Source organism: Nothoprocta perdicaria, unplaced genomic scaffold (genome assembly GCF_003342845.1).
Source record: "Nothoprocta perdicaria isolate Ctin4 unplaced genomic scaffold, notPer1 scaffold_85, whole genome shotgun sequence".
Taxonomy (NCBI): domain Eukaryota; kingdom Metazoa; phylum Chordata; class Aves; order Tinamiformes; family Tinamidae; genus Nothoprocta; species Nothoprocta perdicaria.
Window position 1 is genome coordinate 872,429 of NW_020456143.1, and position 16,773 is coordinate 889,201.

Genomic DNA, 16,773 nt, shown 5'->3' on the forward strand with positions numbered 1-16,773 from the left:
ACGTGCTAAAGGCTGCATGACATCAGTGTAAATTAAAACAGTTTAAACAATTTATCCCTTAATGCTATTTAAAGGATCTAAGCAAATATCAACAAAGCTTATTATGTGACTTTTTTCTCTTTGTAAGTACAGTGTACTGTAATTTAAAAATGTTTCATTCGAAAGCCTAGGATCAAGTTTCTTCTCTAACAACAGAAGATGACTACTGTCCATTACAAGACAGTAAGTATACTTTTCTGCATAAGAATATGGATGTCCTCCCACAAGTTTTTTTTTTTTTTATGAAACTAGTCTTTTTGACAAAGCTAATGTTCACATTGCATTTGCTTTCTGGAGTGCTGTGGTTTGTAGGTAAACTTTTGATATCATTTGGCTACAGTAGGATAACATAGTTTTCTGCAAACAGAAGCTAAAACTTTCGTGGTTTTTTTTTTTTTTTTTTTTTTTTTTTTTTTTTTTTTTCTGTTGAAAGCACTGGGTTTTATGGGCATAGTATTAAATTCTGCCTGGAGGGCCAAATCCTGAGTTTTTCATCTTGATAAAGGTGTCTACCTTTTATTGGTAGAAAACAAGATTGCTTATTCAGAAACTCAGGGATTATAAGTGGGAACAGAAGAGCAAAGACTCTCCATCCCACCTTACCAGAGAGCTCCAGGAAAACATGGGATAAACACCAAACTTTGTCTTCTGGGGCAGATGGTGCTGGGCCAGCTTGCTATATGCCACCAAACTATAATCCTCAGTTCCTCATGAAGCAATAACTCAGGATGTGGGCAAATTCTTCTGAAATGTAAGTAATGTAACTTTTCCATGAAGGGTTTCTTTTGGGAAGCTAAGCGAAAAACTATAATAATAGTAAGCCATCAAGCTTCCAAGTGATTAAAAGAGCAAAATCTAAACCAATATGCAGTTTAAGTAATCTTTTCTGAAGGAAGACCTGGAGTCATCCAACCCAGTACTTTTAATTTCATAACTTTATTAAATATATATTTTAAAAGGTTGTTTTATCACCGAAAATAATTAAAAAACCCGGACGGGCTTCTTTCTTCTTATTATTTTCTCTTACTGTAATCCCAAACATGAGAAAATACTTATCTGGAAACAAGGTATATGAGAAAAGTAACGATTCAACGACGGGTACAGCTACAGTAGGCATTTGATCTTTCAAGCCATGCCATGGCTTTGAGTAGCTTCTTCAGTTTTCATTGGATATTAATGCATGCCCAATTATTTCTTTAAGCTTTTGACATGATCAAAATTATATCAGTTGCCAGCGTATACATACCAAGGCTTTGCATTTTCTTACTTTTTTTAAATAGCTAGTGTATTGTGCCATGTTTATATTTGCATATTGCAGTTGTTAGCAAAATTGTACAATATCAGCAGGAGTTGCACATTCATTGGTTTAGCTGTCTTGCAATACTGTTTAGTTTTGAAAACTAGAAAAAAAAGCACAAATCATATTCTGCATCAACACTATGCTACACTGTCATATTGCAATTTACTGCACCAACCTGTATCAGCAATGAGGTTGCATAAAAACAACTTTTAAAATTATTATTCACAATCAAGTATCAATATGCATACATAGAGATTCAGGGCTCCCCATTTGTTTAGTTCTTTTAATTTTAGCAACCAGGAGATTGGCTCTGTTAGATTTGTTTTCTCCAATAATAAATAGCAACAGAAAAAGTTTTAACATCACAGATATCTTTAAATAAAAGAAGCAAAGGGGGAACCCGATATGAACCTTACAGAACATATAAATTCAAAAATAAATGTGTCAAATCTGATTTTTATATATTGAAAATATCTGTACACAGGTTTTCATGTGAGAGTGCTATTCTGTAAAAAATCCACATCAACCCTTTTGCTACAGTAGCTAAATTTACCTTATTTTCTTAGCTTTTTCATTGCACAGTATATTCAGAGCTCTGTTTAATAATATAATTTAATATGATTTGATTGTAAAACATTGCAGTGATCAGTTTCTCACACAACAAAAGAATCACTCAGTTACCTTTTCAATGGACTATACTCTACCATCAAAGAAAACAAACTGAAAAACAATAACGCAGCATCATCATCATGCAAAATACCCTTGGAAACCAACGCTCAATAATCACAAAGACATTTTTTTTTTATTCACAAGCATTTTTTTTCTGAGCATTTGAAGGATTTCACTAGCATTATATATAACTGCATTGTGAAGAGAAGGTGATTATTACATTGAAATCAACATTTTTCTGATAGATGACAAAGTTCAAGAATAAAATCTTTTTTTAAGTTAAGCTCTCAAGCACCCTTATATTTCTAAATACAGTAGTTTCTCTTTTTTTTTTTTTTTCTTTTCTTCAATCCATCAATTTACCAACATACCAAAACTCAGCTGGCCACCTTTAATTTTGGATATCTTGGATATCCATTGGATATCTTTGGATATCTATTTGGAAACCACTTATCCTAAAGCATGTCAATGCTGATGAACTTCTGATGGAGACYAGCCAGTATTTTCATTTCACTTCCCTGGTTTGGACAAAACTGACGTTCAAAGCAGCCATCGTAGTATTGGAAAGTATATTGGGCCAGTACTTTTTTTCCTTTTTTTTTTCTTTTTTTTTTTTTTTTAATATATATATATTTATAACAAATGTTCATGTAAAAGAATATAAGATCTTCAAGAAAATCCAAAGGTTAAAATAAATGAAAATCATATATATATATATAAGCTATTTTAAGGGGAGCCCTTTTACATGAAGTCATTAATATTACACCAACAAACAAAAATCTGAGATTCCCCAATGAAACACATACAGAATTCCATTCAGATGGCATAGATGATGCAGCATTCACACAAATTTAAGGATCTGACACTCCAACATGCAGCCACTGTGGGTGCCTTTATGAGWCTCGCAAGGAGTGAAAAGCAGACATGAGCATTGCTGTTCTTCTGCTGTCTGAATAGCTGACCCTTTTAAAATGAAATTGAGGCTATTGTTTTGGCCGGACTTCATTAAGTTATGCAGGTTTTGGTTTAACAAGGTCATAACTGGCAGTGTCTGCTGCCAGATAACAGCCAAAGCAGGACCAACTGAATTCCTACCATCGACCACAGTGATGGACTCAGACCAGAAACACCACCGCAGTCGGCTGAATCTTCCTGTTGACAAGAAAAGAAGAAATAATTTAACAATAATTACAAATGTATTTCCTGAGAATTAATCTATATTTTGACTTAAAATTTTTTGAACTATCCTTGAGGAGACTATTTTGGTGTTAAATACATTATTTTTAGCTTATATACCTAAAATAACATCAAAATAGTTCTTGGAAGCTTGTCCAATGTTTGATACAAAGAGTGGCATTACTATAAAAACTACAAGTACTTACAGAATTACTGCAGTCACTTGTGAACTAGACAGGATGCTTACACAATCAAACAGGAAATAACAAAAAATATGCCTGGGAGGGCCTGTACAACCACATTTATGCCTTAGCATTACATCAACTTTGGGATTTTGAATATCACTTACTTGCAAGGAAAGAGGGAAGAACAGATAACTTTTCAGGATAAGAAAACAAATGCAAGACTATATTCATACCCATTACATTAACATGGTCACACATTAAAAAGAATACATTTTACAGACACAGATATGATCAAAAAGAAGGAAATTCCTTCTCTGTCTCTGATGCTGCACTCCAGTGTGAGAACCTAACTATTCATCGTACCACCAAGGAATCAAATTGCTTAGATGAGCCTTTTCTCCCATTCTTCTTTACATTAGCTACTGTTATTGGGCCATATCTTGCTAAAATGCAGTGTCTTTTGCATCATGAATCAGAATAAATAAGGAAGGCTCCTTTAGGACATCACCAGGTTACTGGCACATTCTTAAACAAAAGTTCCCAGTGCGTTTACATGTAGGGACATGAAAATAAAAAAGGGAAATTAAGACACTAGTCATGAAATGATCAACCCAGTAAAACAAACATCTCAGAGACTTGGTAGAAGGTGAAAAAAAATAAGATAGTACTGTCAAGGTACCAACTTTATGAGAACAATAGTGTAAGACATATAGTGAGAGAGTGGCAGAGCACATATTAAAAATATTTATTATTTTTAAATTCCCTTAATATTATAAAATATTAGGGGAAAAGGAAAGAAAAGGAATCTCTGAGGGAAAAAAAATCAGGCTCCTATAATAAATATGTAATCCCAATATTTTACTGCTGACCCCTCCCAATCAAAATGAAAAAGCAAAACAAAAACAAAAACAGCAAAAACAGCAAGCAAAACGAAAAAACAGAGAACAGGAAAAAAATCTGAAAGAAGTAGCCTGAAAAAACAAGTTCCCCATAGAATCCTAAGGGTTGTACTGCCTTGGAAGCCCAGGTAAAAGGAATGCCATAATTCCAACGAAACGAAAAACTCCACATCAGTCAGTAGGGTGATTAAGTAGGCTATCATCAGGCCAGCAATTAAGAAATGAAAAATTTAGTGAAATAAGGACAGCAGAAAAGCCCATAAAAATGCAATATTAAATATAAACAGGAAATTAAGAGGGATGATTAAGAATTTGATAACCTCCCTGCAAAGGGAGCAAAATGATGGTAAACACTTTCTGAATAAATCAAAAACAGGAAGTCAGGGAAGTAGTGTAACTGCTGGATGACAGAGGTACAAAAAGTGATCTTGGGAATTATAAGAGTAGAAGAAGATTTAGGTTATGTCTTTGATCCACTCTTTCAGGAGGATCACTTCTGTGTGAGTTCCACTACACCTGACACATCTTTCCTATGTGTTTCCAAGCACATAGGTCAGAGCCAGCTTGAAGTAAATATGCAGGATATTAGAGCACGCAGGCAAATTAAATTCAGCAAGGAATTATAGCATTCAACAACAGTCTGAAGAAACTTGGATGTATAAAATTATGCAAGTTCTCTCTCTAAAAATAAATAATCTAGTTTAGTTTTAAAGTAAATGGCTCAAGTTAGCGTTCTGCATCAATAGTACCAATTTTCCAGATATGTCTCTGATATCATTATTTACTTCTATAATTTTGACTCAGGCTTTTTTAGCTGATTGCGCTCCTCAAGTTCAAAAATCATAAGGTTTCTAGTCAGCAAAGAAGTCATAACTGAACTTTCCTGCACCAAATTTGGAGTAAGATATTAGATTTGAAGATGCACTGAACTTTGTTTTGTTTAGTTTGGCTCCATTGCTTCTTTGCATCTGCATTGTGTCTTGTCATGTAGCTTTACTGCTATTCTCAACACCTGAAAATAACCCTGTTGCTTCTTCCACACAGTTGAATGCCACTAGCAAAAGGATTATTGGTACAGATTTCTTCTCACTCCAATTAAGTGAATAGTGCTTAGTGCTTGCTCTTGGTAACTTAAGACTCTTATCACTCAAATTACACAACAGAGTCGTCCTGAAAGAAACAGGCTAGACTAGATATAAACATGCAATTTAGTATTTTCCAGAAGAGAAAATGTCTGGAGAGCAAGTAAGAAGAAAGTTGATAGTCTTAAGACAAATCTGTGCATAATAGGAAGGGGAAAATAATACCACAGTGAAAACATCTAGTTTGGATTCAGATGGCCTACATGKATCTCCATCTCTTATATAGCATTCAGCTTTCATGTCATCACTGCGTTAGATCAAATACTGTGTAAATTATACTGATAAATTAACTCTTCCAAAATACATATACTTTGGGTGAGTGGGGAGGAGGGTGGTTTCCAATTTCCACTATTTTTTTAAGAACTATTTCATGTCTGAGGTGCACATTTTTTAACTGCTATAGTATGGTTAGTAGGCCTGTTGGATTGAAAAGATTTTAATATCTCTCATCCTTATTATTAAGTTTGTAAAATGATTCACTGCTTTATAACGAAAGAGAATGTCTTGGAAATTTCACATAGCAGAGGTACCTCCTCATRATGAATGACAAAGTTAAGCCATTCTAGTCAAAATTACCTATGGTTTACAGACATATATTAAGATTAGTAAGGGTTTAACCTCAAATCGATGTAAGTTACACTGAACTTCTGAGGCTTTTGCATCAAATTTTAAATGGTCTATTTTGTGTGTGTATATTTCCCAATCCAAGACAAAAATAGTAGTGGCAAGGAAGGTACACTGAATCCTGTCTAAATTTATTCCTCCTCCCACCTCAGCAGCATGCATTGTAATTCTCAACATTCTTGCACGCTTTAGCTGTGGTGAGAATCATACGTACACTAAAAAAAATAAATTAATTAAAAGTGGAGGGAGACAGCGAAGAAAGAGAAAGACTGATTACACACTAATTTACCTAGGTTCAGAAAACCCATCCATTTTACAGAAATGTGTGAAATCACATCACCGTTTTGGATAAGAACAGAATCAAATGCAGTGAAACCTTAACTTCAATTGGTCTTTAGGATGTCTTTGAAAACACTTGCCAGTTCTTCAGCTTTAAGAAAGTTTATAAGCAGTTTCCTGTAAATGTTAACTCTAGTCTCATAAAATTTCTCGTAACAAATTGGACAGTACAATYTTCACTGTCATATTCATGTCTGTCAGTGCAATTAGACAACAACTACTTCCACTGAACCCTCTAACCTTAGCTGCTAYGTCATGCACTCCGAAATCCTTTATTTGGGGTGCATTTTTTGTTATCCTCTATATAATATTCAGCATATGACTTCTATTCATTGGAAATGAACAGTTTCTTTTTATCAGTACCATATTAGAAATTTCTTGCATTAGCAAGTTACATGTAAAATTTCCTTGGATATTGGAAATGGAGGAGAGTCAAATCCCAGGGTCATCTCTTTCAAGTTATGTCTTACTATGACAAATCTAGAGAGAATTATTTTACAAAATCACATACTGTGAAAATAATTCAGCACTTCCAGGAGAGAAATCAATGTTTTTTTTTTTTAAAAATGAAGCATTCATTGCCAAGAGTCAAAACCACACATTCATTGTTAATTATCAAAGTTTACTGGAAGACTTTACCAGTAAATAATTTTGGATACACACATGCACACATAAGTATCTATACATACATATACACATACATGCTTAGGTGTATACACATACTTGTTACCCCTTAGGATATAATCTACAACTATGTAAATTGTGTCTTGAAACCTGAATCATATAGAGTACATTTGCTACACTGTTTATAAAAGGATAAAACAAAGATCTCTGTGCCAAAAAGCCTTTAATCTGAGCTTTGTTATCAGCTGATATAGCTTTACTAAGTGCACACTATAACCATTTTACACTGCAGAGAAAATACTTTTTTTCATATTCAAGAGGTATTTAAATTTCCATGCATGGCCCTTCATAAATGTTCTATTCATAAATGTTCTTTCCATCATCTGGACCATACAACACAGTCAAAGCTATACAGGTATCCAAATCTATGCAGATAGACTGGAGATACTCAGATGTGCACGGTCATCCACGGTACTAAGTACCTTCAAAGTTCCCACTGACATCACTGAGAGGTGAGGGAAGAAAAACATTCCAGAAGGGTAGGAAAACTTCCTCCCTTTACTGTAAGATATAGCAAACAAGAACAGTGTGTGGATACAAAGCTGGAAAAAAAAATGTTCTAGCAGTCGGTAAGACTGTATTGCTATGCTTGATGAAAAGAAAAAGCCATGGTTATCGAACCTGATCTTCTGGTTTTGTGTTGGCTTCAGTGACTTTAATAAAACTACATGGATTAATGTCCAGTGAAATCCTTGTACCAAAATCTCAAGGTTATTAAAAACAGCATGGATGAACAGAATTATCTGTATAWCTTTCTGCTGCCAAAAGTCTATCAACTAAAATTATGTTTCATGGCTTTCCACCTGTTAAGTATTCTGGTTTACATCCTCAAGCAGAAAAGCTATTATGGGCACTAAGTTCAAGGTGAATGTCTGCTGCTTTATGTACATTTTTACATAACTTTTAATTAAAAGAAGGCTACTTACAGAGTAAACTGCCAAAGTAAGAGTATCAGATGTTAATCTTTTAGATTTGAATGTCAAATTTTACTGGTTTGGGGAAGGAATTTTCACCCTTTCTTACAACCTTGATCTACATCTGTGCAAGACTTGCTAGAAAATAGATGACAACAYAGAAAATGAAACTTATTCAGTTATTGCTATTACACAGCAATAACTATATTTTTATTGGTAATATTATTTTTATTGGTATTCATGTAAAAATAATTGAATCTTCTCCAAAATTTAAAGATAATGAAGATAAAATTTGTTATGATTTTTACTATTCTACTACACTAACTCTGAGGACTCACAGGGTTCCATTTGTGCTTCTCATCGTCAGCCTTAAGATAATAGATATGTTAGTACCTCCCTCTAGTGGTTTTCTGAGTAGTTATATTGATTAGACACCCACCCAGCAGAAAAGGTCAAAAAAAGTCTTTTTTCTGACCCTGCCATTCTCACTAGATTGCAATTGTTTTGCATATATGTCACTATCACAGTAGTTCAAGTTCCCAAACTATTAAACATAACACAGAAAAAAATATCCAGGTATCAAGGATTTTTTAATATTTCTTTTTAGGAACCCCTGGCTTTTTTCACTAGCCRAATTTCAGGTTTGACATATGTATTTATTTATGTATTTCATTAAAAGAAAAAAAAATCTCTTGTAGTTGAATATGTTTTGGTCTCAATAAATTAGAAAGAAATCCTCAGAATTTTCTTAATTCATAGTTTAACAACCTAATCAATGCACACTGTTACTTTTTACCATTAACATTTGCACTAAATTGAATGCCTACAAAATTCCTAACTCTCCTCTATAGCTATGCTTTGGCTGTTCTTAAAGAGTCGCTCTGCTCTGCTCTCTGCTCTCCCCAAGTAGAGCTTTATTTTCCCAGGTATTACACTCTCTTCCCATTGCTTTTTAACTTTGCCTGCTCCTATGCAAAAAACTTTCTTCTTCTTCCTTTTCTTTTTAACAAGGACAAGGGTTGACAAGGGAAAGGTGTTTTAAAGTCACAAAGGGAAAGGCAAAGACTCACTTTGCACAAGTACGATCGGGAGGTGCCAGCCCCAGAAACTCTGCAGGTTCTTGCTATCARAGAGGCCCTCATATTCTGTAGCTCATATTTATAAGGCTAAAGACATGCTTTTTTCATATTTAATTTCTCTTAATATTACAATAGTGATTTGCTCCAGATTGTTCCATTTGGGACATGTTTGATTGTGTTTTCTTTTGTATGCTTAGTTAGTAAAAAAGTCTGCTAAAGTTTTAAGCCAAGAACAAAACACAAAATTAGAGAAAGTAACTGACCATCCACACCACATGAAAACTTGCAGAAAAATGAAGATAGGAGCGGACGTCATGGCAGAGGCACGACTCGTTGTGCATATAGGCTGATCCTATTAATAACGGGCAAAGTAGCAAGTAGAGGAAAGGAAAGAAAACACAGAAAAAAAGACATACAAGATGAGATATCATGCAGTTTGCCGGCAGTTAGCAGAGTTAATGTGAAAGCATTCACCCAAGAGCAAGAGATTCACAGCGAATATTGCAAATAAACTTAACCAAAACAGTCCACTCTTACGAAACACATGGCTTACACACTGATCAGCACATCAAGCTAGTGAGCAAGGATTGCACTTTCACACACAATAATATCAGACAATAATGTGTCTGATGTCTGAAAGATTTGGAATATTTACACTGGCCAAATAGCTTTAGTGTAGTTTTTCCACTTTCTTTAATCTTTGCTATTTAAAAACAGCAACTACAGAAAAGAAAAAAAACAAAACACCAACTGTTTAGAAGTTTTTAAAGACAACAGCCATGTCAATCATTATAATAGCCTTATTAAAGAAGAGAATATACTGCATCAAAATCTAGTATACAGCAGTTGTAGTCAYGCAATCTCAGCCAAGTTCACTAACATTTGTGAACAATCTTTYCTTTGCAGAAATGGGACCAGTCATTACAAATGCATTTGTAAATAATTTATTTAATCATTTATTTTATATTACTGAAGGTATTTCCCTGTTTAGAATGCTCTTTCTTGAAATTTGTATTTGTTGTGAACAGCTTCAATTCAACAGCATTTTGAGCGAGACAGTAGATTCAAAATAAATTGCGTCAAATCTGTCAAAGTTACCTTTTTTTTCTCCTCTAAAACTGTAGCAATGTATACAAAACAAGGAAGGAAGGCTAAAGCCAGATAATTCAGAAAAGAAATAGAATTTTATACCTGTTAAGAATAAGGCCTAGTATCATTACACATTTCAAGCATTTCAAAGAGAAAACAACTTTCTCAGTCAGATACCATGGAACACGAGTGATATTTAGAACCACTAATAAAAGGATTCTATTTCTAAGCTACAATTATAATATATTTGTTTGCCAATGCAAAAGAAGACTTGATCTTGACAGCACTCTGTGCACATCATCAGCTCTACCTTTGCTGGTATTTTTTCACTGGGCATCATGTGTGAAAGTGCACTGGTTATAGGAAAGGCAGATAAGAAAGCGGCTGTAAATTTTATGTTAATCATGCGATATTTGAAATAGAGTGACTATGGTCTAGAGTGAATGTTCAGTGACAGRTAGGTTATCAGGTATCAAGGTACTTTTAAACACATACTTCACTGCTCTTCTATATCACTTCTGTAACTGTTTTAAAAGGTAGTCTGAAAGTCTTACAAGCTGAATTTTACCTGTTTGGCTTCATCAAAACAGACATCAGGCCCCTTTCGGTATCTAGGCTGCTTAACCATTTCACAAGGATTTGGCCCTTCATCTGTTTCTCTAGTTAAGGAGCATAACTCTTTTTTTGTTGCATCATACATTACCAGGATTAACAGTCTGCTTTTATCTTTGTGGGAAGAGAGAAGCTCTATGATAATTCAGGTAGCATTGAAATAAACATTCAGAGTTTTTGTTTCCTGTCTAAATAAAATAAAATCAAGTCAAACAAAACCACCAGATTAATAGAAATTAAATACTCTTTATCTGCTGCTGCTGCTTTTATAAATAAAATTAAGAAAGACTCAGCATATCTTGCAAATTCAATTCTATCAGAAGCAAAATAAAAATAAAGCTATTTTTAAAGATTTTATATTACTTTCCCTAATATTTTATAAACATCACAGAAATATTTGATGAAATAGTAAGTCTGCTATCATATTTCCTTGGGCTGAGTGAGTCATACTGTTTGTTATTCTGGTTTGTTATTCTGGTAAAATGAAGTAAAAGACAGAAAGCCAACTGCCAGAAAGCCAAAAGCCAGAAAGTCAAGTAATGGTATGCACTGAAGACTGGGAAATGGGAGCAGTGCACCTCACTGCACATGCTATTAACTAGCTGCAAACACATGAGGTAATACATTAACTCAGGTCTCTGAGATCCGCAATTGCTGTTATCTAAACATAAATACATATATGCCATGTGCTATCAAGGCACATGAGCTGTTGCAGCTCACCTGTAAAGCACTTACTTGGTAAACTCTCTAAAGCAATCTTCTGGCAAACCTACTTATGAACTGCATGTTAAGCTTTATATCAATTCTACTGTCAGTGGTACAAACATTAAATCCAGGTTTGAGTTTTTTGAAACCACTGAACACTTTAAAACTCTACTTACTATCTTAATAGCTCTAACTTATACTCAGATCAATCCCATTTGTACAGTAATGGTGGGATATTACAGCAAATTTATTGCAGTGAATAGAATTACCCAATGGGGAAGAAGCCAAGATGGCAGGGAATTTAGTTTTACAGTTCAATGAGCTATTTCTGTATTCATTCATAGTTTATCAGACTCATCTCAATTTTCCTCTGTGTGGGCCCAGACAAAAGGCAAGTCCAAATGTAGAAATACTCCAAAAAGTCATGTATACAGCCAGGAAAACAGAGCCTAATAACTATCCAAATAGCACCCAAAGGTCGCTCTGCCTCTTGGTGTGATGTTATGTTACATCTGCATTTCACTACATCTCTTGGCTACAGAAAACGGAGACTAGCTTGAAACTGTGTAGCTGAAATTAAAAAGTAAAATAGTTAATTTAGTCAATATAAGCCCACCCAATCACTCTGAGGACATTTACTGCTCTTTGGAAGGTTAAGGCCCCGCTGGGAAACACCAGTTATGTTTCTATTTCCCATTTTCATTTTCTGTGGGAAGTCTTTCCATAAATCTAGACAGTGGCAAGTTAATCAAACTGTCACGGACTAAATCCAGTTAGAATATGAGTTGTGTTTTCACAGCTCTGCAATGACAGGGCTGCTGCTTCCACCTCATCGTAGCCTCCTTAGCACAACGTGGAAGGATTTCCAGTTGTATTAATGTGACAACAAATGGATTGCTTCTGCCCAAGAGATACTGTTTTCTCTCCCATCTCCTGCTTTACTTTCAGGGAGCTGCCTCAACTTCCTGACATAGCCAATTATATTCCTGATTATAGGATATATTATTTTGTTATAACAATCCAAATGATGATTCAATTTCCTGTCTCTTCCATGATGCCCTCAAGAATACACAGAAGCCATAGATGAACTGAAGTGAATTTCTCCCTGCCTAAAGGTGTTTATGTTTGTTTTATTCTGCTTCCATCACCATCCTCCAGATACGCTASTGGATAGAACAGGGTAGTGGCATAAATTGGCATGCAGGCAAGAGTGCAGCACTCTCAACCTCTCATGACCAAACACTCTTCTCTTGGAGTTGTCCCTTTTGTTGTTTCTCTAGACACACACACCTTCCTAGTGCAGAAGAGAGGGGGTGAACCAGTTCCCTGGCCTTTTGGAAACTTCATTACGTTACTGTGTAGGCAATCAGCAGTCTTGCTCTCTAACGTAGTGACCGCTAGTTGGCCACCATCTACAAATACCTGTTGCGTCAGGCACTCCAATGACATGTACAATGCTAATATATACATAGAAGGGCCTTACTTTTTTTCCCAAATATATTCCAGCACGCCATAGCCAAGCATCAGTCCACACCACCAAATAATCTGCTCTTAAAGGATACCCGGCTTCTCTGCTTGCATCAGTGGCTTTGGGTCACAGGAGCGGCACAGCAGTTGGCTGTCACTAATAATGAATACTAGATTGGTGTTTGAAATCTTCTCTGCATGAAAAAGTCTGGAAGAAAGCCAACAAAAGATATGCTTGAATAAAACAAGGAAACTTGTACTTGGGAAGGACATGTGTTCTTGGAGTAAAAAGTCACCTAGTTTCAGATTCAATCTGCCAGCTATTGTTTTTGGGGTTTTTTTTTGTTATTAATGATCAGTTAGAAACATTTATAAAAAATGTTATAATTATTTTGACATTTGCATTGCTCTCTCTTTTGACTAGATTTATTAGAGGAAAATAGAATGGAAAAGAACATAGAATGACTTCAAATGACTGAACTGCGAAATAAAGTCAGTTCAGCATCGATTCTTCCTGTAAGAACACTGTTAAGAAACACTGTAATAACGTCAGGAAAAAAATCTGTAAGAAGGGAGATGTTTTAGGGCATGTATACTGAACATAGTATATATATATATGTTGCATGTTTGTTTACATATTATTGAACAAAATCCATTTTAGTAAAGGTTGTTTAGTAAGGTTGTTTTCAATTTGCAACTAGTTGTATCTGCAGCATTATATTTTTAAGCTATAGATACCACACTTCATGAGTTATCAGTTAGATACTAAGGGTAATACTATTTCTGGATTTTCAAGAACTGAGTTTCATGTGCTMTTTAAACTACTACTGCCTCTCCAGAGGAGGTAAACAGACTTTCCGGGGAGCAGAAAAATAATCGTGACATTTTTTAGCTATTAACTGATAACTGCTTTAACTGATAAAGAAAGTTAAACTTGGGACACCTTAACAGATTAACTGCATTTAATAGATTCTAAGTACATTTTTATAAACACAGAAAGCGATGAGCAATTCCTTTTATATAGACAGGTGAATATGAAGTTTAATTGATACAATTACAAACTTTCAGTACATAATTAGATTCATAAGAATCACCAGTTACCATTCAGATTTATTCTAATACAAATAGAAATTCAGATTTTTTTCTAACACAAATGTAAATGAGAAATGCAGTTTACCCTTTTACTCCCTTGGTACTTACTCTATACACTATCTTATTTATGTAAATTTGATATAATTGATAAAAATGTATTTTTTTGTTCTTTGTATAGTGAGATTAGCTCTTCTGAAATAAATGAATGTCCACAAACTATTACTTATATTGAATATACTTTACCTGGAGCAGTTTATACAGTCTACAATGCCAATAAAAGATTTATCATCGTTTTCAAAGAAATACTGAGTTTGCTCAGTGATGCAGCTTGTTTTGGGCAGGGCAGCACCGAAATCATCTTCTTCCATATCAGCTGAGAGAAAGAAGTTAAATAAATAAACAAKAAAAGTGTTTTAGAGTTACAGCTTCAATGGGAAGACCCAAAATGGCCCCCATCTAGTTTCTTACCTTCTACTTGACTCAAAGTTGACTCTTTAACATTCTCTTGACTTACCTGCCTCAAGAAAACGTGGAAAAGTCAGGCTCAAAAACAGCTGCTGTAAGAGAGACCTGAACACAGAAAAACAATACATTTGTTAAACCATCTTTGTATACTATGTATTTTACTGGCCCTCAAAGAAAATGTCCTGAGTTAGATACTTCATACTGCTTATGGCTCATTAAATTGCTGTGAAGGAGATGAATATTCAYATCACAAGTATGTTATAAAGGTTAGCACTGCACTTGTGACTTTTAAAATCATCTCTATTCTTGTTCTTAAGGTACACACCAAATTTTCTTTCTAAGTACTGCCAAAACATTTACACTTATGAGCCATCATTTATGTCAAGTTATTTTTCTTCATTCATGATCATGTTTTTCCTATTTTACTTATGCAAAGAAAGTACTGGCTTGGCCAATGTGCAGCTCCCTTTTACCCTACCAACCTGTCAAAAAAGGAGCGGCTAGCTAGTTTTTTTGAATCACTACTTCTGCTTAAAACTTTCTTAACTTTTAACTTCTTGTCTTCATGTTTTAGGATTCGCTGCTGGCTTGAGAAATGACCTATCTTCTTCCCATTACATTCAAGACCAATATATGTACCTCAGGTGGAGGGAAGCATATGGCTTTATTCAACTTTCAGGTTTATTTACTTTTCTCCTAACCTAGGCTAGTATATGTCTAGAGAAGTTGGATACATCTGTCATCTTCCCAGCTGAGCTATAGCTGGAATGAGCTCTGGAGTCATTCCCACAGCCTTGCATCATCAGACAGAGAGCAGGCCAGTCTCGAGAAGAGACGTAAAGGCAATGAAAAGCAATTCCACGTGCTGAGAGAGGATGTAATCTTTCTCCAGCCCTACTGCAGGCTTTACCATGGCATKCCCAGAGCACAAGCAAAAAGGCAGCCTGGGAGATCGGTGTCACTTCTTCCGAGTTGAAAGAGCACAAAGGAAAAATGCTATGTACTCTTTTAAACAAATACTGCTGTATCCCACATAAACTTTGCAAATTATCACTCACTCTTTAATTCTATACTGTGGCCTGAAACACTATAGTCTTCTTTAAGATGTTTTCTCTTATTTCTTTCCATTTGCTTTTGCCAGGTGCCCCATCGAAGCCATTTCTGGTGAGTCCTGTTCACTCTACTTAATGGCCTTCTCTGCCTGCTTCTGACCTAGACTCCATTAGAAACATCCACAGAAATACTTTTATGTGGTACTTTCAAGTTAAACATCACGCAGAGCAAACCTCATGCCTAAATTGAGTCCAGACCATTGCATCTGACTTGAACATTGATAAACTAACGTTTCTCTGCTTGAGACGAGCTCAAGTTTCTCTTCTGGATTAGTGCCCATCTTCAGGTTTTTCTGTTTTTTTCTTTTTTTTTAATTTTTTTTTTTTTTTAATCTTAGTTGCTGTTAACAATATGTAACCATCAATAAAAACAACATACAGTCCTYATAGTGCTATCTACAAGATAACCATTAAATATTTGTTCAGCTGCTATAATTTTAATCTTAAATCTAGGAAATAGGTAATTTATTCCAGCTTGGTAATTATTACAAAAATAAACACAATAAGACAGCCTCCAAGGGCGCAATTCACAGAACTGCACAAGTATCACCCCCTTCTCAGTGAGTGATAACCCCACTTGGGGTTGAGGTAAGTAATTGATCTACATGGCTCCAAAACAGGCAAGTTATTTCTGTGGCTAAGAAGCCAAGTCAAAAGAAAAGTTTCTAAATGGATCTTTAGCGTTAAGATGCACCAAATATTGTGAAAGGCAAGCTTAATACTGGTAGAGAGCACTAGGACATATTACTGGAGCATTGTACRAAGTGCCTTTTTATATTTGTTTTTTTGAATAAAGAATAAGGTGAAACTTGAAACTAAATGTGAAAAGTGCTATTGGGATATTTTAAAGAAGCTACAGTATATAAGGCAACATATTATGTCTTCAAAAATAACAGCTAATAATTTACATKGGAACTCTTAATTATATGTAAAACCAAAGTATAGGTTATCTTGCATTCTGAACTAGACTTCTTTATGCTTTGCCATGGTCTGTATTCAGGTCAAATTAGATAAAATGATATTCACTAAGGCACAAACATTGATTTTCTTAAGACTTCTTAGTAGAAGGGAAATAAATTATTCTGAAATAGTGAACAAGTTATTCTGAATAGTAAAATTTCATCTGAGCTTTCACATCAGTCAATCARACTTGGACAAATCTATCACCCAACTTACTTCCT

General features: G+C 34.8%; 1 protein-coding gene across 1 annotated transcript in view; it reads right to left on the reverse strand.

Moving 5' to 3' along the window:
- Positions 1-1,113: 1,113 nt before the first annotated feature.
- Positions 1,114-16,773, reverse strand: part of CACNA2D1 (calcium voltage-gated channel auxiliary subunit alpha2delta 1) — a 336,392-nt gene continuing 320,732 nt past the window's right edge. Inside the window, exons 35-39 of the mRNA XM_026052203.1 lie at positions 14,530-14,585; positions 14,259-14,388; positions 13,019-13,131; positions 10,708-10,790; positions 1,114-3,160 (exon numbers count right to left, since the gene is read on the reverse strand). Coding sequence (XP_025907988.1) covers positions 3,044-3,160; positions 10,708-10,790; positions 13,019-13,131; positions 14,259-14,388; positions 14,530-14,585 — 499 coding nt within the window. The 3' untranslated portion in view covers positions 1,114-3,043. The remainder of the gene's footprint in view (positions 3,161-10,707; positions 10,791-13,018; positions 13,132-14,258; positions 14,389-14,529; positions 14,586-16,773) is intronic.